General features: G+C 43.2%; 1 protein-coding gene across 1 annotated transcript; it reads left to right on the top strand.

Annotated features, from left to right (window-relative positions):
* Positions 1-664: 664 nt before the first annotated feature.
* Positions 665-23,294, top strand: si:dkey-28b4.8 (sarcoplasmic/endoplasmic reticulum calcium ATPase 2). Its single transcript, XM_024398614.2, has 23 exons — positions 665-1,061; positions 1,847-1,966; positions 2,312-2,329; positions 2,413-2,495; positions 2,743-2,847; positions 2,956-3,094; positions 5,990-6,156; positions 6,665-6,820; positions 7,401-7,542; positions 8,000-8,166; positions 8,332-8,420; positions 13,070-13,172; positions 13,605-13,736; positions 13,859-13,984; positions 14,160-14,381; positions 14,602-14,713; positions 15,179-15,420; positions 15,666-15,886; positions 16,321-16,523; positions 16,762-16,847; positions 16,942-17,075; positions 17,517-17,634; positions 20,768-23,294. The coding sequence occupies exons 2-23, from the start codon at positions 1,849-1,851 to the stop codon at positions 21,074-21,076; spliced, it is 3,192 nt and encodes a 1,063-aa protein (XP_024254382.1). The 5' UTR covers positions 665-1,061; positions 1,847-1,848; the 3' UTR covers positions 21,077-23,294.
* The last annotated feature ends 19 nt before the right edge of the window (positions 23,295-23,313 follow it).

Below are 23,313 nucleotides of genomic sequence, written 5' to 3'. Positions count from 1 at the left end.
GTAATAGCCTAGAATAAACGATGTAGGATAATGTGTTGCATCAGAAGAGCAATAGCCTACTGCTGTTAACGTGACGTCTAACAGAGCAGATAGGTGTGTGTGTGAGAAAGAGGGAGGGAGGATGGGGGGTGTTGGCGAACATAATGTCTGACCACATATGTACCTTATGCACATATGCGACCAGACATGCCCCGTTCAAAACAACTGGGAACTCAAATCATGTCAGTCATCTTCAGGTCGGAAAGTCGGAACTCTAGTAAGAGTCCGATATTTCACGTCACTTATTAGCGGTTAGATGTATTCTGGTGACAGATTGGGCGTTGGGGGGAGGAAGCTATCCGCTTTACCTTTAAATACACGTCCCGCCTGTTTTGCTTGACGGACATTACTATTGGTCAGGGGGCAACGAGAATCGAGTGTCCTGCAGAACCCATTGAGTTGTAAAAAAGTCAATCATCTGAAAAACGACTGTCGCACAGCACGTTCATTGGTCAAGCGCTGAGCCAAGGGCAAGGTTGGGGTTCCGCCCTCCTGCAGCAAATCACCGGTAGGCGGGTTTATAGAAGTTGTTGCAATCTGATTCGCTGTACAGCCATTTCAGTCTAAATCCCAGGTCTCTAATTGGCCTAACTTCTGCTCCTACGATTTCTGCGACTGAAGCACTACTGTATAATTCTGTGGCCTTGCATTAAATAAAGCGACGGCTATTTAGAAAGCTAAGACATAGCGGGTGGATTAAAGCGCACGACATCGGTGCTGTAATCAAATATAAAAGTGGAGGAATACGCCTCCAACAAGCCTTAGTGGTACTTGAAGAAAAATGACTTATTCTATGACAATGCCTTCCTTATAATTTTTCAGGACGTAACGTTAGCTAGCTAGTGATCCAGTGGGAGAGAAATAGCCGAGCAGTTAATATAGATCGATTTCTCAAATCGTCGTTGGAATTAACGTTTTCTTTTTGTAGTTTTCTAATCCTATTCGTGTTGATATTGTGTTATTTACTTAACGTTTCTGAATTAGTTGTTAGTCAACGGAATACCGGGATATTTATTGTACTGGTAAGTCTCCCTTCATTATTAGAGCGCAAACGTCCTGTACAAACAAGATTATTAGCTAGTTACCGTTTCTGAGAATGCCATTTAGCTAGTTAGCAAATGTTAGCGTATTGAAGGCGTCGCAGCGGATCGGCCTAGAAGGGAACATTTACCTTCAATGCAGATATTTAAAAGCTCGTCAACAAGACTTTATCTTTGTATATCAACAAACTTTGCTTTTATTTTATTTGTAAAATAATGTGAGTAGTTGAGACCTGCGTTGGATGCTGCGAAGATGATTATTTCAAGAACATTCTGAGATTCTGACATTGTGTCTTATTCGAACCATCGATACATTGTGCTAAATGCATTTAACGGAGGATTCCATGTTTATAGTATATTATGGGGTTGCTAAGTTTATTGCATCATGTCTTGTTGAATCCCCTAGCGAACAGGTGTTGTAAATCAAGGTAATTTACATGCAACAGGTGCAATTGCTCACCTGATTCTCTAGGCTCCTTTTGTAACGTCCCCAGGCGTTATTTCGGTCTCCAACTCAACATTATCGTATTTACAGAATCAAGTTGGTCCCCATATTGTGGGAATGTTTCATTCACTGCAGTGAGAGTATGAATAGAATGGAGAGTACACCATTTTTTTCTTAATTTTATTTTCACTAGTTAAGTTTCAATGTTAAGTAAGCCTACTGATGTTCGTCCCCCTTCACTTTCTCTCTTTTCCCCCCAATATCATCCTTCCCCCCTCTCCATCTTCCTGCCCCTCCCTTTCACCATCCCACTGTCTTTCAGGGATGGACAATGCCCATACTAAGACAGTCGAGGAGGTGTTGGGGTATTTCTGTGTGAATGAGTCGACAGGCCTGAGCTGCGAACAGCTGAGGAAAAGCAAGGAGAGATGGGGCCCAAACGGTATGTCACAGTCCTAGTGCGTGACCTAAATTATACTGTTGCCTATGCAGTGCACTACTTTTGACCAGGGCCTATAGGACTCTGGTCAAAAATAGTGAACTATGTAGGGAATAGGTGCCATTTTGGATGCAAACCTAACCCTTGACCCCTATTTCACCCTTAAATAAAAAAACGCAAGTATTCAATTGTTTCAATGATTACTATGAAGTAATGACACCGAAGTTAGGCAGGCCTATGTTTAGTAATGTGATGATGATATTTACAGTGATGACTGATAATAGCAATGTTATTACATGTTAATAACTCTCTCTCTCTTTCTCTCAATTTCTGAACTCCATGATGCAGAGTTACCGGCAGAAGAAGGTAAGATGTTCATTATCTCGCCCTGTTTGCTCTCTTTTTCTCTCCCCCCTGCATTTACATTCTTTCCATATCTGTGTTTCCAGGGAAGTCGCTATGGGAACTGATCCTGGAACAGTTTGAGGATCTCTTGGTTCGAATTCTTCTGCTGGCTGCCTGCATCTCCTTCGTAAGGACACACACACTAACACACACAGACGACCTAAACAAACACTATTGTAAATACTGTAACTTTACAATAAATGGCTAAGTCTCAGCCTACCAATGCCATTCAGACATGTTTATAGCTATTTCTATATTTTGCTCTGAGCATTCCTATCCACTCTTTATATCCTCACAATATTACCATCCCTGTCACATACTCTCTTGGCTCTTGAAAACATGTTCTTCTTTAACCTGTCTCTCTTTTCTGACAGACTCTTGCCTGGTTCGAGGAAGGGGAGGGGACCATCACAGCCTTTGTGGAACCCTTCGTCATCCTCCTCATCCTCATCGCCAACGCTATCGTTGGGGTGTGGCAGGTAAAGTCACACAGTGTTTTGACATGTTGCATTAGTGTGTGTGTTCATGTATAAACAAATGTATTAATGTGTGCGACGATGTGTGTTCATTCACGTGTGTGTTTCCAGGAGCGTAATGCTGAGAATGCAATAGAGGCGCTGAAGGAGTATGAGCCTGAGATGGGGAAGGTGTACCGACAGGACAGGAAGAGTGTCCAGAGGGTCCGGGCTAAGGACCTCGTACCTGGGGACATAGTGGAGGTGGCAGGTAGGTAGAACAACTACAAGTCCATCGAGGGACCACAGTGTTCTACACTATGACTGGTAACATTGTTGAGGTACTGTGCAGGTAGGCAAAAAAATCTCACCATCCTCTAGTGTTGCCCAAGTGTTCTTTATATTAGAAGTCCTCCAATAATGGAAAGAAGAACAGCAACTCTCAAAAAACACACGTATGTTATTGAGGTACTATAGCAGGTAGGGGAAAAAACTACAAATTCTGTAACTCCTCAAAGGTCCCTTGTGTTCTATACATACCTGGGGAGTGGAGACACAGTGGAGGTGGCAGGCATGTAGGGGGAAACAAACTACAAATCCCATTTAGCAAATCCCATACACAAAGTGTTCTATTATTGACTGAGTTAGTTGTTTAAACTTCCAAAAATAAGATGTTTAGTTAGCCTTGGAAATATTTTAATCTGTAATGGGTTTTTTTTTTCCCCTCGCAGCATCATGGAAATCAAATAAAGGTTTTTATGGGAAATTAAGTTTTAATCAAGTTGCTGCCAGTTGATGTGATATTCGAAGAGGCCTACAATACCCAATATCACTGCATCTTGCTAAGCTCTGGGATTGTCGCCAGACGGGGTCAAATATTTTCTCGAAACTATTTACACATTTCTGACTGAAAAGGCAGTTTGCGGGTCAGTTTCAAATATCTGTGCGACTTAGCGACAACACAGCTCGAAGGGTTAAGACCGCTCCAATTGTCCAATCCTCAAGGCGATCCGTTTCTATACTTAGAGCTTCAAAGAAGTAACAGAGGAAATGGGGGTTGAGTGTTTTTTTTTATTTATGTGTGTGTGACTCAGAGAGATTCACTGTGGCGATGTTTGGCTTAAAGAGCATGGGAACTTTGTGACACCAATCACAGTTTACACTGGGGATGTGTCCCAAATGGCACCCTATTCCATTTTATAGTGCGCTAATATTGACCAGAGTTAGGGAATAGGGTGCTGTTTGGGATTCATCCATGGAGGATTGTTAAACATGAACTTTTTACATTTTTTTTATCTCATCAATCATCACATCACTGCCTGTCTATCCCTTTGAGCCAATGACCTTGCAGGGTTTGAAATGTTTACCAATGAATTTGGTTGATTGACAGCTCATAAAAAAAATAACTTTTATGAGGAAATATGATGATAGTCTATGGGATTTAGTTTCGCTGTTCTAAGGTATTATGGGCTGTATTTGAACAAACTTAACACAATGGTCAATCTAAGCGCTAGCAGTGTCAGAAAAAAAAAAACATTTTCACAACCATAGTTGTGCTGGCATGGACGCGAAAGGGCTGGGTTTTGATGAATTAATACATTTTGGGTGTGCCAAGGCTTGGCCCCTCACTGGCCAATCAGAACGTGCTCCATGGCTAAATATGTACGGTCTTTTATGCATTGCCTTGGAATCAACTCCAATTCCAATGTTAGTCCGTTTGTAGTTTGTTAAACAGCTTACAGAAACAAAATAACAAAATTTAGACTTGTCCCATCTTTGCTAAATACAGTATGTTAACTTGAACCTGTTTGTAGTCCACATTGTTCTAAGTAATTGCATGTCTTCAATGTGAAAACATATACATAGAATTCACACTGAAATAGGGGCTAGGCCTACTGTAAGTTGCATTATGTCTGAGCTTGGACATGCTAAATGTTGTCAATAAGCAAGATTACATTCATTATTGATAAGGCCTAAAAAGGCTGAATAATTCTAAACAAAGCGAAACAACTTATTTTAAAAGTAGACTATGTCTAAATACAGTAGCTGGACAACGGTCCCATATAAAGGGAGAATGTCCATATGTTTAATATACATATTGGAACCATCTTACAGATTGCATTCACACTTTTCCAGAAGTTGCATTGCATGCGCGCCACATACGTTATCACCATATAAACAGGACAGTGAATCGTTCTAATAAGTTTGCTTGTTTTTCGTTGAATTTTTATTAAAACCCATGTTTATTTTTCAACAACAAATACACGACCAAAAGTATGTGTACACATGCTCGGCGAACATCTCATTCCAAAATGCCAATTCCAAAATTTGCATTGATATGGAGTTGGTACCCCCCCTTTTGCTGCTATAACCGCCTCCACCCGAGTTGTTTTTCTTTTTATAATTTTTGGGAACTTTTACCCGTTTTTCTCCCTAATTTTGTGATATCCAATTGATAGTTAGTCTTGTCCCATAGCTGCAACTCTCCTACGGACTCAGGAGAGGCGAAGGTCAAGAGCCATGCGTCCTCCGAAACACGACCCTGCCTAGCCGCACTGCTTCTTGACACACTGCTCGTTTAACCTGGAAACCAGCCGCACCAATGTGTCGCACCAAAACCTCCCCTAACCCGGATGATGCTGGGCCAATTGTGCTCCGCCTCATGGCTCTCCTGATCACGGCCAGCTATGACACAGCCTGGGGTCCGACCCGGGGCTGTAGTGACGCCTCAAGCACAGCGATGCAGTGCCTTAGACTGCTGTGCCACTCGGGAGGCTCCATTCTGTGAGTTTGTGTGGCCTACCACTTCGCGGCTGAGCCGTTTTTGCTCATAGACGTTTCCACTTCACAATAAAAGCACTTAGTGGCCCGGGGCAGCTCTAGCAGAGCAGAAATTTGACAAACTGACTATGACTGTGCCACTTTGAAAGTCACTCAGCACTTCAGTACGGGTCATTCCATTGCCAATGTTTGTCTATAGAGATTGCATGGCAGTGTGCTCGATTTTATACACCTGTCAGCAATGGGTGTAATTGAAATGGCCGAATCCACTAATTTGAAGAGGTGTCCACATACTTCTGGCCATGTTGTGTTTATCCTCAGCTATGTAAGACTTGAACTTGACTTGAAAAACCGTCTCCATCACCTCTGTCCCGTTTTCCCCCAGTGGGTGATAAAGTCCCAGCAGACATCCGGTTGACCTCCATCCGCTCCACCACGCTGCGAGTGGACCAGTCTATCCTGACGGGGGAGTCTGTGTCTGTGATCAAACACACAGACCCAGTGCCTGACCCGCGAGCCGTCAACCAGGACAAGAAAAACATGCTGTTTTCTGTAAGTGTGTGTGGTGGAGGAGGGTGGGTGTATTTTAGGGGGTCATTATCTGATTAGAAATAGACCAGCACATTTGTTTGTTTGAGTGTGTGTGGTTTATTGATCTAATGGGAGACATGGTGTGAGAGAGGAACCAGAACACACAACCGTGTGTGTGTGTGCGCACTTTGATGTGAGTGTCAAAGGTGTGACTCAACCGTTTGTTGAATAAAACATCACTCGCATTGTTTGCACAGGACACACACAAACACATAATATACTGTGTGATATCTACTTAACAGTTCTAAAGAGTCAGGTAAACGAGCTAACAGCACCCTATTCCCTGTATGTAATACATACATACATACATTATTTCCCCTGGATCATTTTTCGGTGTTATTGCTGTGTCTTTGATCTGGAAATGAGCTGGTAGCACAATGCCAATGTATGCTGCTTTACAGATCAAACTGATGTTGTAGAGAGTACCAACACGGGGCATTGTCAACGCTTTGTATCATTGTTCTTCCAGGGCACCAACATTGCGGCAGGCAGGGCTATAGGTGTGGTGGTAGCTACTGGGGTGCAGACTGAGATCGGGAAGATTCGTGATGAGATGGCTGCTACAGACCCAGAGAGGACACCGCTGCAGCAGAAACTGGACCAGTTTGGGGAACAGCTGTCCAAGGTACAAGGACTTTCCTTATTTTCTCGTCTCTTGCTCTTTCTTTCCCTCATTATTTTTATTTATTCTGTCAGCTGTATTGTGAGTTGCAGTGTTGTGATAACAGGCTCCCTCTCTCCCTCTAGGTGATCACAGTGATCTGTGTGGCAGTGTTGTGATAACAGTCTCCCTCTAGGTGATCACAGTGATCTGTGTGGCAGTGTTATGATAACAGGCTCCCTCTAGGTGATCACAGTGATCTGTGTGGCAGTGTTGTGATAACAGGCTCCCTCTAGGTGATCACAGTGATCTGTGTGGCAGTGTTGTGATAACAGGCTCCCTCTAGGTGATCACAGTGATCTGTGTGGCAGTGTTGTGATAACAGGCTCCCTCTAGGTGATCACAGTGATCTGTGTGGCAGTGTTGTGATAACAGGCTCCCTCTAGGTGATCACAGTGATCTGTGTGGCAGTGTTGTGATAACAGGCTCCCTCTAGGTGATCACAGTGATCTGTGTGGCAGTGTTGTGATAACAGGCTCCCTCTAGGTGATCACAGTGATCTGTGTGGCAGTGTTGTGATAACAGGCTCCCTCTCTCCCTCTAGGTGATCACAGTGATCTGCGTGGCAGTGTGGGGTATCAACGTAGGCCATTTCAATGACCCGGTCCATGGTGGCAGCTGGCTCAGAGGGGCTGTCTACTACTTCAAGATCGCTGTGGCACTGGCTGTAGCTGCCATCCCTGAGGGTATGTGGTGGAACCAACCACTGTCTGTCTGTAACACACAAAGTAGAGCATGATTCGATTCCATTCTATTTTGAGCAATCTAAATTCCATATGAAACCAAAATGAATTCTCTTTTGGGGCGGCAGGTAGCCTAGTGGTTAAGAGAGTTGGGCCAGTAACTGAAAGGTTGCTGGATGAAATCCCTGAGCATGACAAGTTAAAATCTGCCGTTCTGCCCCTGAACAAGGCAGTTAACTCACTGTTCCCTGGTAGGCGGTCATTGTAAATAAGAATTTGTTCTTAACTGACTTGCCTAGTTAAATAAAACAAAGCTCCTCTCTGTGTCCATGTAGACTGTAACTTGATAAACACAGTAGATCAGCCAGTGTACTTTTGTTACATGACTCGGAAGAACCATGATGGAACCATGTATTTAACCGTTCCTTCACCCTATTCAATCTTGGTCCCCCCCCTGCAGGCCTACCCGCTGTGATCACCACCTGCCTAGCTCTGGGGACCAGACGCATGGCCCGGAAGAACGCCATCGTCCGCAGTCTGCCTTCTGTGGAGACCTTGGGCTGCACCTCCGTCATCTGCTCCGATAAGACTGGCACCCTCACCACCAACCAGATGTCTGTCCACCGGGTGAGAGAGGGAGGGAGAGGAAAAATTGAGATAGGAGCTGACCTGAAAGTGGAATGGTTTGGCATGTTGATTGACACTCAGCCTGATGCTGACCTAACCTTACTGTTTGTGACATTGAGAGTGTATTTTCTAACCGTGTGTGTGTGTGTGTGTGTGTGTGTGTAGATATTTGTTGTGGACAGTGTGTCAGGGGAGCGATGCGCCCTGAGTGAGTTTTCGGTGACCGGATCTACTTACGCCCCGGAAGGGGAAGTGTGAGTGCCTTTAACCTTTAACCCTTAACTGATGATTGCCACGTTCAAAACACCTGGGAACTTGGAAATATCCGACTTCAGTCTGTTCAAGACAACTGGGAACTCGGGAACAAAACAAGCTCCAACTGGGAAAAATAGCTTTGAATGGTCACCCGAAATGAAATTCCATGTCAGAAACTCTGGCATTTTTCTAGAGCTCCAACATTCTGACCTGAAGATCAGGGGCATCATGATTTGACCTTGTTTTTTGGGCAGTTCCCAGTTGTCTTGAAAGCACTAGATGTCATGATGAATCACTCATCCCCAATTTTGCTGTGACTGTCTGAGTGGGGAAAGGAAAAATGAAAACGAGCTGTTATTGGCAGAGGGGTTTGGAACTCTTTCTTATTGGTGTATTAACTAATTTTACCGCCTGGTGACGTCACCAGGCAGGCCAAAACTCCATCCCACCAAAACAGGCAGAAATATCAGGCAGTCTTGTCAAACGGACATGATAATCTTTCATAAATTCAGTTTGTTTTTATTCCAACCTCAGTGTGGATATATATATATATATATATATATATACACAGTGCCTTGCGAAAGTATTCGGCCCCCTTGAACTTTGCGACCTTTTGCCACATTTCAGGCTTCAAACATAAAGATATAAAACTGTATTTTTTTGTGAAGAATCATCAACAAGTGGGACACAATCATGAAGTGGAACGACATTTATTGGATATTTCAAACTTTTTTAACAAATCAAAAACTGAAAAATTGGGCGTGCAAAATTATTCAGCCCCCTTAAGTTAATACTTTGTAGCGCCACCTTTTGCTGCGATTACAGCTGTAAGGGAATACCCCCCTGAAATGGACAAAAATGAATGGGAAGTCATTGGCATCGGACAAACCATATACACATTGTCCAATACCACCCAATTCGGCGTTGATTCATGCAAAGTGTATTGCAAATGCCATATGGCAATTGCCAGTTGTAACACTTTAAAAATTCAACAGGTGGCGAATCCGCTCCACCATGGTTTTTCATATTGGAAATGTCACCCAAGTCAACATCCAAAAGCAACATTTTGAAAAAATGATTTTTTGTCAAACTTATCACCCCTTAAAGTGCTTTCTGGACCGTTTTTCGAAATTCTTTCGATTTTTTTGTCAATTACACATGTGTAAGAACTGTATGAATATACTTTTGTCCAATTTTATCATGTTTTTTTTTTTTTTTTACATGCGCATAAGTAATATGTTTTGTCCATTTTCAATATAATTTCATAGGAAGTCAAAAGTCAAAAATGTCAAAATTTTGTAAAAAACTTCACACACCCTTAAAGTGCTTTCTGGACCGTTTTTTGTAATTCTTTCAAATTTTGTGTCAATTACACACATAAGAACTGTATCAACATACTTTAGTTGTATTTTACCATATGAAATTTGACATGCTCAAAAATGCAAAATTGACTGGCCTGATGAACACAGGATTGCCGAGCAGTGATAGTTGTTCCTTTCCATCACTCGTTGTGTTGATTTCATCATGTCCATTTGGTGATGTTTTTTCACTATACAATCATATTGCAAGTGCACGTGCATTTGCAATATGGTTCAATGGGCATTTACCATATGAAATTTGACATGCTCAAAAATCCTGCAGAAATGCAAAATTGACTGGCCAGATGAACTCGGGATGGCCTGGCAGTGATAGTTGCTCCTTTCCATCACTCGTTGTGTTGACTTCATCATGTCCATTTGGTGATGTTTTTTCACTATAGAATCATATTGCAAATGCACGTGCATTGTTGTGCAACTGGTAACCCAAAAATAAAAATGTGGTTGTAAATGCATTTACCGGGACTCCTATTGTCCATGCCCGCTATGGGAGTACCCTACTACGACCCTCTATCCATGGGGGCCGCCCTGAGTGCTTTATGGACTGTTTAAAATAGGCACCTGGTAACCCAAAAATAAAAATATGGTTGTAAAATGCAAGCGAGCTACGGTCAAGCGGGATATCTCGTTGAACTCGGCACGGCCTAGGGATTATGGTAATGCCATTGCCTGCTCTCTGTGTCTTTAAGCACCGCACTTTGTCACTCCATCCTTGCTGTGTGTGTGTGTGTGTGAGAGCTTTTCTTTGACATCTGTTGGGAGAAATGACTGACTTACAGTTTATGGGGATTGCCTAATCACACATATGAAGTTTTGAAAAGATCTGACCTTTTTAACCCTTGGAAACTGCCACTATGACATCATTTAAGGCACTTCCGGTTGGCACAGGAAGCTATAAATAAACCCCTATCCTGATTGGGGTATGCCTTTACAGAATCCTGAGTTTTAAGTCTTTACGTTAAGAACTGAGTTATTTACAGAGGGTTTAGTGAGTGTGTGTTATTTCAGAAAATCATAGAAAATCACTGAAATCTCGCAGAGCTCCGCAGCACACTTTAAAAAGATTCGTAAGAACACCCTGCAACTGGATCTGTAACCGTTGAAAAAAAAACACCTATCCGTAAACATCACCAATCTGTCATTGTACGATTTCTCTTAAATGACGATAGATAAATGGCTGGTTCTTTTTTTATTGACACCGGAGGCTCCTTGACTTTGACATGAAGTGGAAAAAGAATTTCTCTATTTTCATTTTGGACCTTTAATCCCAGATAAATGGCCATAACTCAATACCGTTGAGGCCTGGACGCCATCTTGTTCGGGGCCAACTGCCCATTATGCCAAACCTACGCTCACCGAGTTTCGGCTTCAAAATATTTTCCGTTTTCGAGATAAGGCCCCGTCGTGAATCGTGATGTTTTGTCCAATAGCAATATGATTGCTTATGCCCCCCTGTGGGATATTCTGGGACAGTGGAAAAATGACCAAAATCGTATTATTTTTGTAAAACGGAAACCGAATGTCCGACAAAGTTCATTTGATGACTTCCCGGTAGGTCCGGCCCTGCCGCTCGGCCCGACGCCGTCCGCGAATTTTACAAACGTTTTCGGACGTCTAGTAAGGGACCGTACATTTGCAATATGGACTTTCTCACTAACCATACGGCAACTGCCGAAATCTTCCCTTAAGGTATGTAAGTCGCTTGGGGTATGTCTCTATCAGTTTTGCACATCGAGAGACTGAAATTTTTCCCCATTCCTCCTTGCAAAACAGCTCGAGCTCAATGAGGTTGGATGGAGAGCATTTGTGAACAGCAGTTTTCAGTTCTTTCCACAGATTCTCGATTGGATTCAGGTCTGGACTTTGACTTGGCCATTCTAACACCTGGATATGTTTATTTTTGAACCATTCCATTGTAGATTTTGCTTTATGTTTGGATCATTGTCTTGTTGGAAGACAAATCTCCGTCCCAGTCTCAGGTCTTTTGCAGACTCCATCAGGTTTCCTTCCAGAATGGTCCTGTATTTGGCTCCATCCATCTTCCCATCAATTTTAACCATCTTCCCTGTCCCTGCTGAAGAAAAGCAGGCCCAAACCATGATGCTGCCACCACCATGTTTGACAGTGGGGATGGTGTGTTCAGGGTGATGAGCTGTGTTGCTTTTACGCCAAACATAACGTTTTGCATTGTTGACAAAAAGTTCAATTTTGGTTTCATCTGACCAGAGCACCTTCTTCCACATGTTTGGTGTGTCTCCCAGGTGGCTTGTGGCAAACTTTAAACAACACTTTGTATGGATATCTTTAAGAAATGGCTTTCTTCTTGCCACTCTTCCATAAAGGCCAGATTTGTGCAATATACGACTGATTGTTGTCCTATGGACAGAGTCTCCCACCTCAGCTGTAGATCTCTGCAGTTCATCCAGAGTGATCATGGGCCTCTTGGCTGCATCTCTGATCAGTCTTCTCCTTGTATGAGCTGAAAGTTTAGAGGGACGGCCAGGTCTTGGTAGATTTGCAGTGGTCTGATACTCCTTCCATTTCAATATTATCGCCTGCACAGTGCTCCTTGGGATGTTTAAAGCTTGGGAAATCTTTTTGTATCCAAATCCGGCTTTAAACTTCTTCACAACAGTATCTCGGACCTGCCTGGTGTGTTCCTTGTTCTTCATGATGCTCTCTGCGCTTTTAACAGACCTCTGAGACTATCACAGTGCAGGTGCATTTATACGGAGACTTGATTACACACAGGTGGATTGTATTTAGCATCATTAGTCATTTAGGTCAACATTGGATCATTCAGAGATCCTCACTGAACTTCTGGAGAGAGTTTGCTGCACTGAAAGTAAAGGGGCTGAATAATTTTGCACGCCCAATTTTTCAGTTTTTGATTTGTTAAAAAAGTTTGAAATATCCAATAAATTTCATTCCACTTCATGATTGTGTCCCACTTGTTGTTGATTCTTCACAAAAAAATACAGTTTTATATCTTTATGTTTGAAGAAAGTTCAAGGGGGCCGAATACTTTCGCAAGGCACTGTATGTATATAACACAGACAAATCACATTTCTGACTGCACTGGACCTTTAAGATGCTGAGAAATGTTATCGGTTTAATATTTGGTTCCCTTCCTCCACTACTTTCTTTCTCTGGTCTCGTTCTGCCTTATTTCCCTTTCTCTCTTACCCTATCATCTTCCATATCCACCCTTCTGTCTCTTCCCTAATTTTCTCCCTCTGTTTATTTCCCTTGTCCTTCTCTCTCTCCAACAGGTATAAGGATGAGACGGTGGTGAAGTGTAGTCAGTATGAGGGCCTGGTGGAGATGGCCTCTATCTGTGCTCTGTGTAACGACTCCTCTCTGGACTACAACGAGGTGAGAACAGCTCCAGCCTACTTTGTACACCATAACACACCAATTGAAATGGCTCTTACTGTCGTCACTGCACACGATAACACACTTAATTGTAACCTTTTATTTAACCAGGCAAGTCATTTAAGAACAAATTCTTATTTACAATGATGGTCTACCGGGGAACAGTGGGTTAACTGCCTAGTTCAGGGGCAGAGCGACAGATTTTTAACTTGTCAGCTCGGGGATTCGATCCAGCAACCTTTTGGTTACTGGCACAACGCTCTAACCACTAGGCTACCTGCTGCCCCAACCATAATCACTGCACGACAGACACTTCTTAATTCTGGTCCTGGAGAGCTACTTTTGTTCCAGTCCAGTAGCATCTGTTTGAAATAATACATTCAAATAATGTCATTGTTGTTGACCCTTAACCTGTGGGGGTGTGTGTCCCAGTCTAAGGGTGTGTATGAGAAGGTAGGCGAGGCCACGGAGACGGCCCTGTGCTGTCTGGTGGAGAAGATGAACGTGTTCGACACAGACCTCAGAGGACTGTCTGCCGTCGAGAGAGCTACTGCCTGCTGCTCGGTGTGTGTGTCTGTAATATAAAAATAACCTGTGTGTGTACCATTGAGACGTGCTGACCTAATTTACTTCCTGGCAGAGTGATTGAATGATACATCTCCTCTCTCTATCCTTCTCTCCATCAGGTGATTAAACAGTTGATGAGGAAGGAGTTGACGTTGGAGTTCTCCCGTGACAGGAAGTCCATGTCAGTGTTCTGTTCTCCCAACAAACTCAGCCGCTCTGCCTCCGGGGCCAAGATGTTTGTCAAGGTCAGCTGTGTGTCTCTGTGTCTCACTCCTACTTATCCACTTCTCTATCCCCCCCTTTCTCTCTCTGCTCTTTCTTGTCGTTTCTATTCCTTACGTGCTTCTTTCTGCTGAGTTCTTTCTCTTACTCTCTGTCCACCATCTCCTCACTTTGTATGTCTTGTCGTCTCTCTCCCAGGGAGCTCCGGAGAGCGTGCTGGAGCGCTGCCGTTGGATTCGGGTGAACGGGGGCGCGCGGGTGCCCATGACGCCGGCGGGGCGGGAGCAGCTCCAGGGGACCGTCAGGGAGTGGGCCACGGGGCGGGACACCCTCCGATGCCTCGCCATGGCGACCCGGGACTCGCCTCCCGAGATACGCTCTCTCAACCTGGAGAACTCGGCCACCTTCGCTGATTACGAGGTGGGTGATTTTAAATATTATTTTTTGGGGGATTTTTAACTCATTTTATGTATCCTTTGTGTAATTATGCACTTTTATTAATCTCTTGCATTTGCTTTTTGGTTGCCTATTTATCTCTTATTTTATAACTTTTTGACTGTAAAGTGTTGCGGTTTGTAAAGGCACTTCAATACAGTTTTTTATTTGATTAGTGTTAAATAAACAACAATGCCCCCCCCAGTCGGACCTGACCTTCGTGGGCTGCGTGGGGATGCTGGACCCCCCCAGGAAGGAAGTGCTTGGTGCGGTCCGTATGTGTCGGCAGGCTGGCATCCGCGTCATCATGATCACAGGTAAGACACGCCTTGCCCTCACTCCCTCTGTTTGTTGTGTTGTGATACATGCTCTTTGGATGGGGAGACCCAAGACGCATTATCCAAGGGGATTCAATAAAGTCAACTGAACAGAATTTCTAGCCTCACACTCATCTACCTTAAAATGATATTATAATGTGAAAGGCTGGGACGATATCAGTATTGCAATTTTTTTTTTTCAATGGCAAAAATGAAAACTCGATGCAGACAACTCTTTTGTCCTTTAAAAAGCTGGCTGTATTTCAAATATTGTGTGCTTTAGCTTGGAAAATGAAATAAATGTGACATTAGAGCTTTTTTCCTCGAAGTTAAATCCACTTAGTATCTTGGCAAGTAAACAAAACACTAACGATTATCACGATCCCGGCCCTAATAACGCGATTTCAAACCGTTTTGCCTGCTGGGTGTCATCTCTCCATCTAACCTCTTACCTCACGCCCCCAGGTGACAACAAGGGCACGGCCATGTCCATCTGTCGTCGCGTGGGCATCATCACGGAGGAGGAGGAGGAGGCGGGCAGGGACGACCCGTTCTCAGGGGGCCTGACGGGGAGGGAGTTTGACGAGCTGCCCCCCCACCTCCAGAGGCAGGCCTGTCGTACCGGACGCTGCTTCGCCCGTGTGGAACCCACACACAAGAGCCGCATCGTGGAGTACCTACAGAGCCTCGATGACATCACAGCCATGGTGAGGTGGTGTGAGTGTGTGTATCTCTCTCTGTTGGCAGCAGTGTTCTTGTCTAGAGCTCTACTCTGACACTTAAAAAATAAAGTACTGTTCAATTGAGTGACGGACCTGTTGTCATCGGTAACATTCTTCCTCTGCATTGAGAAGGCATGTTTGCATTGTGTGGGGCCTTTCATGCGTTTCTTCCCTGTTTTGACTCACTGCGTGTTCTTGCTCGCTCCCATCCCTTCATCCCTCTCCCCCAGACTGGTGATGGAGTGAATGATGCGCCAGCCCTGAAGAAGGCAGAGATCGGGATCGCCATGGGTTCAGGCACGGCTGTTGCCAAGTCCGCCTCAGAGATGATCTTAGCTGATGATAACTTCTCTACCATCGTAGCGGCTGTAGAAGAGGGCAGAGCCATCTACAACAACATGAAGCAGTTCATACGATACCTCATCTCTTCCAACATAGGAGAGGTTGTCTGGTGAGGATAGGGGGACGAGAGGGATTGGAAGAGAGGAAGGGGAGAGCAATCTATAACTAAATGAAACAGTTTAAAGGATACTTCTTAGGAGAGGGGGAGGGAGGGTGAGGCGTGGGTGATGGAGTGGTACTGGAGTGGTACTGGAGGGATGGGTTAGAGGATGGAAATGAGGGAGGAAGAGAGCGTGGTGAGTTACAGGTTTAAATAAAGGGGAAGGATAACAGAACGGAGGTGCACATTTAGGAGAGGAGTATGCTTTAGGTCAGGTGACAATAGAGAAGGACAATTTAAAAAAAAGAGAGATGGCTGAAGGGATTAACTTTAGGGATAATAGTAGTCTGGGACAGTGAGAGAGGATTTCTGAATTATTATATTGTATACCTCCCTCTCTCTCACCATCCCAACCCCTCTCCCCCTTCTTCTCTCCCCTCCAGTATTTTCATGACGGCTGCTCTGGGCATGCCCGAGGCCCTGATCCCGGTCCAGTTGCTGTGGGTCAACCTGGTGACAGACGGCTTCCCGGCCACTGCCCTGGGCTTCAACCCCCCCGACCTAGACATCATGTCCCGCCCCCCACGCTCCCCCAAGGAGCCTCTCATCTCCAGATGGCTCTTCTGCAGATACCTCATCGTCGGATGTGAGTATATTTGGTTTATCTGTGGCAGATACCGCATCGTGAGGTTATAGATTATGAACAGACAGGGTTATTGTATTTTGAAATTGTATACTTTGCAGATGTAGCCTCATAAGCACTTTGTGACCAATGTATTTGTAAAAAGCATTATACAAATAACCTTTGTGGACGATTGATTTACATCACAATATCAGCTGGGATTCGAGAATATACCCATCTAACCTTTTGACCTTTCTCTCAGGCTACGTCGGAGCAGCTACAGTAGGAGCTGCAGCCTGGTGGTTCATGGCAGCACACGATGGACCCAAACTCTCCTTCTACCAACTGGTAAGAACACATCCCTCTCTTCTCTCACTTCTCTTACTTTACCGTGTCTAACCTCTCACTCCCTCCCCATCTTGCTCTTTCTCTCTCCTCTCAGTCTCACTATCTCCAGTGCGGTGAAGGCCACGGGGAGTTTGCGGGGGTTCAGTGCTCGGTGTTTGAGTCGCCCTACCCCATGACCATGGCCCTGTCTGTGCTCGTTACCATAGAGATGTGCAACGCCCTCAACAGGTACGCTACTAAAACTACAACTCCCATAATCCTGTGCGGTACTTGGCGTCAGTCATAGAGATCACTATCTATGACGCGTCACAGAACGGGTTTAGTTCTCGTACGAACTGTTTCTATTTGTTAATCACAGTACATTCTACATATGAATATCGACTGTACATTTCGTTCAGTTCTATGGCATGTGTTTCCCACCTGTTGCTCTTTTCAATCATCAGACACAGATGTTTATAAGTCGAATTAAACACTTTCTTTATGATCATGATATGCATGATTATTCAGTAGAGTACAGATTTACATTAGAGATTATTTAATAGAAGTATGGATATTTTACTGACTTTGTATTCTTATTCCAGAGTTCTGTTGCGTTTAGTATCAATTTTTTATTGTCATCTTTTGAGCTTGTTCTGGTCCATTTCTGAGCTCCGCTGTGTGTGTCCTCAGTCTGTCAGAAAACCAGTCCCTGCTGAAGATGCCTCCTTGGTCCAACCCCTGGCTGGTGGGAGCTATCTGTCTCTCCATGGCGCTCCACTTCCTCATCCTCTACGTTGACCCCCTGCCTGTAAGTATGTGTGTGTGTGAGTGCATCTGGCATAATTTTGTCAACAACAATAAAATATTAGTCAAACACCTATTTTTCAGTGGCAATTGATGAGACTATAACTGCCTAAATAGACTCAGGAAACTAAATCATTTTCATTTAGTTTTCATTTCAGTTGACTAAAGCGCAAGAAACTATCGCAGTAATTAAAATCTGACCACTAAATGGACTGGACAATAATTTTGGGAGAGATTGAGAGCTTTTCATTGATGTGCACAATCAATATTAGCAGCACAGATTAGAGGTCGACCGATTATGATTTTTCAACGCCGATACTGATTTTTGGAGGACCGGAAAAGCTGATACCGATTAATCGGCCGATTTAATAAAATAAACAAATATATATATATTTTTAAAAGTAATAATTACAACAATACTGAATGAACACTTATTTTAACTTAATATAATACATCAATAAAATCAATTTAGGCTCAAGTAAATAATGAAACATGTTTGGTTTAAATAATGCAAAAACAAAGTGTTGGAGAAGAACGTAAAACTGCAATATGTGCTATGTAAGAAAGCTAATGTTTCAGTTCCTTGCTCAGAACATGAGAACATATAAAAGCTGGTGGTTCCTTTTTAACATGAGTCGTCAATATTCCCAGGTAAGAAGTTTTAGGTTGTAGTTATTGACTATAAGATGTTCTTATAGGCACTTTAGTATTGCCAGTGTAACAGTATAGCTTCCTTCCCTCTCCTCGCCCCTCCCTGGGCTCGAACCAGCAACACAACAGCCACCATCGAAGCAGCGTTACCCATGCAGAGCAAGGGGAACAACTACTAGAAGGCTCAGAGCGAGTGACGTTTGATACGCTATTAGCGCGCGCTAACTAGCTAGCCATTTCACTTCGGTTACACCAGCCTCATCTCGGGAGTTGATAGGCTTGAAGTCATAAACAGCGCAATGCTTGACGCACAACGAAGAGCTGCTGCCAAATGCATGAAAGTGCTGTTTGAATGAATGTTTACGCGCCTGCTTCTGCCTACCACCGTTCAATCAGATACTTAGATACTTGTATGCTTGTATGCTCAGTCAGATTATATGCAATGCAGGACACGTTAGATAATATCTAGTAATATCATCAACCATGTGTAGTTAACTAGTTATTTAATCGGTCGACCTCTAGCACAGATGCACAGCGGATTTCTGTTCGGTAGTGGGAAGGATGCCCCACACAGCCTACATCAGCTGCTGAGCTGCGGGGCAGCAAGCGATGAGTGTGGGCAGACGGGCTGTGCTCCCCCTCCGATTATACACATCGTGCTGAAGTCTCTTGCTTCCTCGTAGCTAACCTTCTAGTTAGTTACCCTTTGCCTGGTTAAGAAACACAAGCTCATTTTACGAAATTAAAAACAATAACAGCATTGATTTTAATAGTAAAACAACAGCCTAGCTATGTTTTTCTCTCCCTTGAGTAGGTTATAGAAAAGTATCATTTTTTTTTGTAGTCTCGCTCGAATCCTCCCACCTTTCCCACTGAATTTCATATACAGGTTCTGCAACCAACGTAGCCACGCCTCCGTCTTTTCCACAGAGAATGGCTTGATTTTCTATCCCTTAGGCTACCGTTCAAAAGACATGACCCATAATATATATTTTTCTTTCCGTCATGCATAGGCAGGCCGCGTTTTACATTCAATAAAGCATATCGCGGGCCGTTCTAAAACTAGTTGACTATTTTCCGCCACATCCAACTCACTACGCGCTACCCAGTCAGATATAGCGGACTCGAACTTCAGCCATAGAGACTCGTGAATCGGACACGAGCACAAGGGACTTGGGAATCGATTTTTATTTTTGCTTTTTGGAAGAATAGGATCTCATGCAGAAGAATATGTTGGTAGGACAAGGCTATGTATGTTTGTGCACATGGAAGTAAGTGATGTATGTTTACTATAGGCGACGACCCCCCACCCTGGGAAAAATATGATTCCCCCCCAATATATCACTGTAAACATAACTATGTAATTTCAATAATATTAATAATACGCAATGAAAGCACTTGTGCTGATTATAGACACTTAATAGCGCGTTTTTAAGTTTCAAAAGATTGTGACCCCCCCCCGCCCTTTGCCTCACAATGGTTTGATCCACTGCCAGTTCTTTAGCTGGCAAGGTAATAGAGGGTTCGTATCTACTGTCCGAAAGGCACTCAATGCAGGTAACTGACGTGAGGTTAATCCAGTCAATCGCGCCATATCAATGTTTATTTTTATTTTTAATGTTGGCAGGGTTCACACACTAGCGGAATTTGCAGAGCTAGCGCGCAAACTAAAGCAAACATTGACTATCAAGCTAGCTAGTACCTATTCCATTTATGTGGTGTCGTCAAAGATGGATTTGCTATCTTCAATTTATTTCAAGATCAGCATGCAGCTGTAGTGCTTCAAAGTCCCTGTGATAAGGTTAGCAATAAACTGAACAGAACTACACCCTCTTCTACCATTGTCTAAAATATATTTAATGGTCTCGTTGCAAAAGCTATATTGTCGCCAGGGAACTTTATTTAATTTCACCTTTATTTAACCAGGTACACACTGGACTGATAAGGAACACTGCTATAGCTATTATTAGTAGTAGTATTATAATGATTTAAACATTTTAACAAGTTGGGACAATCCTTCAGTTAACTACTGTACCTATCAGTTATCCGGTAGTAGTGATTATGGTCCCTCAATATACATTTAACATATTACAACGTAGGCTATGTGTTACAGCACTACTTTTGGTGTCTCCCCCAGGAATTGCTCTTGAGAAAATGTAATGAAATTGTCTCCTCCAGTTGATATCAGATTTTCGCGCCTGACTATAGGTTAATGAGGCGATACAAATGTGATGTGACTAAAATGAAAGGGCATTTAGTTGACTAAAATTGTTTTCATTATTTTTGACAAACTAAATCATTATTCAAATGTAAAAAAAATGGGACCAAGACTGATATTTTAGGCAAAATGACTAAGACTAGACAAAATCTAAAACATTACCACTGCTGCACAGGGAAGTGTGTGTGTTACATTATATTGTGCTCTCTATCTCATTTTCTAACCACCCCCCTCCCCTTCTCTCCCCCTCTCTCTCTCTCCCATTCAGGTGGTGTTCCAGATCCGCCCTCTGTCGTGGCCACAGTGGGTTGTGGTCCTCAAGATGTCGCTTCCAGTCATCTTCATGGACGAGGCCCTCAAGTTCCTGGCCCGGAACTGGATCGAGCCGGGTACCGACGTGGAGCGCCAGGAGGAGGAGCGGGAGCGCCGGCGGAGGGGTCAAGGGTCAGGGGGCATGACTGCTGCTGTGAGCAGGGTGTTCAAGGGCGTGTCCTGGTCATTCGTTTTAATGTCGTTCCCCCTATTGGTCTGGATCTACAGCCTGGACTCTGATATTACTAACATGTTCTATGAGTGAAGGGAAGGGGGGGGGGGGTTTATGAATGAAAGCGAAGGAACTATAGCATAAATAGGGGAGCAAGTTGAGGAGAAATGGAGGTGAAGATGGAGTGCAGGGAGAGAATTAAAAAAATACATTTTTAGTGGGATAAAGCCAGGGATGGAAGGATGAAAGGTGAACAATCTGAGACGGTGAGAGAAAGAGAGGGATAGTGAAGAGGAGAGCACTGATACATCCTAGCTCAGCACTCTTGACTTTTTGAATATGGGCCCTGACCGTAAGTGAGGGATTTTCCAAAACTCAAGGTCCTATTCAATCATGCCTGGTTTAGCAAGTTACCTGAATAAGTCTTGAAAGTACCACTCCTCTTGTGCAGAAAGAATGCACGTTTAGGTTCACATAGCCCCTTGACGACAATTTTTTACAATGTGAGACAAACCAGAAAGAAACGCAACTTTGTAGTTGATTCAAACAAACTTTCTGGCTGCTCAGAATGAGTTTTTTTTTTTTTTATCTTGAAAGGGAAAGTACTGTCTAGATGATTTATAACAGAGTACTTTATACATTTCATTCCAATTTCTCTACCTGTAAGGTGACAGGTGGGAAAGTGAGGGAGAAAGAAGCTTCTTCAGTCCAGTCTAGGGAATGGAGGGATGACTGGATGAAGAGAGAGAAAGGCAGAGATAAAGAATCTTCTAGCATCAGTCACTGGCCACACCGACACTCCAGCCAGCTTCAGAAATCAATCAATTAATATTTGATTTAATTTAGATGTCATCAAACTGTCTAGGGAAGAGTACTGCAGAATACTTCTTTAATGTGTATTTCTTAGGGTTATGCGCTGGCAGAGCTGAATTTTGAAAAATAAGTTTGTACGTTTGTTTTCACTGCATTATTCATATTTATTAATACATCACGACACTGAATTATGTCTTTTTTCTTTCTGTTGGATATTTTTCTATGCCTAACTTCTTTGCTACAGAATGGATGTTGTCTCCATGTTCTGATGAAGGTTGGCTACTCTTTATGACATCATACCCCTTGTCATCATGCATGTTTGAGATTGACTACTGGTGCATTGCAGTTGGACTGTTCAGAATCACTGATCTCCAAATTACCTGGCTTTCTAAATAACTACTCATTATGTGATCAAGATTAGCGATTATGCGCTGTGCCTTGCTCAAACTCATCCTCCTCCAACACGCTGACTGTTGATCTAAACTAAAACTGTCCAGGTTAGGTGCAGGCTTGTCATCTTTTTGTGTGACCAGATTCATTCTGATGTCCTACACATGATTTCAGTTTGGACTTGCATCCTTAAAGTTACGACGTCACAATCCTCATGTAGGCCTAGAAGCAGTAGACTTGTCTCTCTCTGTGTAATCGTGACGACTCATTGTTGTCAGGCTGAGGAATTGCATCATTTTAGCTAGGCTACTCTACCGTTCTACTAGTTGGCAGTGGGTTTTGATAGTCTAACAGCCACTGTGACATCACACCATGAACTAAAGGTACAAAGTTGTGTAGTCTGCTCATGTGGACACCAATACCACTTCCCCTGTAGTAGTGGGTTTGTTAGGGTTGGGAACACTAATTATTTGTCTTTTATTTACAACAGACCATATTTGCTAACTTTCTAACCCCCCCCCCCACACACATGCAACATTGTTTTTTGTTATTATTATGATTGATAGAACTATTATGGTAATTCTGATTTAATTAATTGTCCTTGTGGTGTTTGTAGTGCCCCTACTGTGCCTGTAAAGAATTAGAGGGTGTCATTTTATTTTCTGAATGTAGTAAAGGGTGGGGGGGAAGGTTGGGAGTCATTAAAATCATTAATAGATGTTAGGGGAGTGGAAAAGGGGGGGATTAGGGAAGAGAAGAGTCTGACTGGGTGGCTTTACAAAAGAGAGGGATGAGGGAGAGATGCTGAGAGGTCTTTTCTTTCCATCTCTCTGTTTCTTTACTGGCGCTCTGACAGAGTGCTCTCTGTCTTCATCTGAAACCAGTAAGCAAAATAATTTGACAATTTAATGACTTCAAAGAAATGAACATTCAGTGGAGTTATTTGAACAACAAAAAATATTTTTTTTTGAGGCTAAATTAAGGTGGGAATGTATTTAGTTTATTGTAAATCGTACCATTTGCCGTCTGTCACACTACTGCTATTTCATTTATGGAAGATGGGAAATGCTCTATGGGATGAAAACAACAATAAAATTGTTAATTTAAATGTATGTTTCTGTGGTTTC

Source organism: Oncorhynchus tshawytscha, linkage group LG34 (genome assembly GCF_018296145.1).
Source record: "Oncorhynchus tshawytscha isolate Ot180627B linkage group LG34, Otsh_v2.0, whole genome shotgun sequence".
NCBI classification, from domain to species: Eukaryota; Metazoa; Chordata; class Actinopteri; order Salmoniformes; family Salmonidae; genus Oncorhynchus; species Oncorhynchus tshawytscha.
The sequence above is the reverse complement of the archived record's forward strand: the minus strand, read 5'-3'. Positions and strand labels throughout refer to the sequence as shown.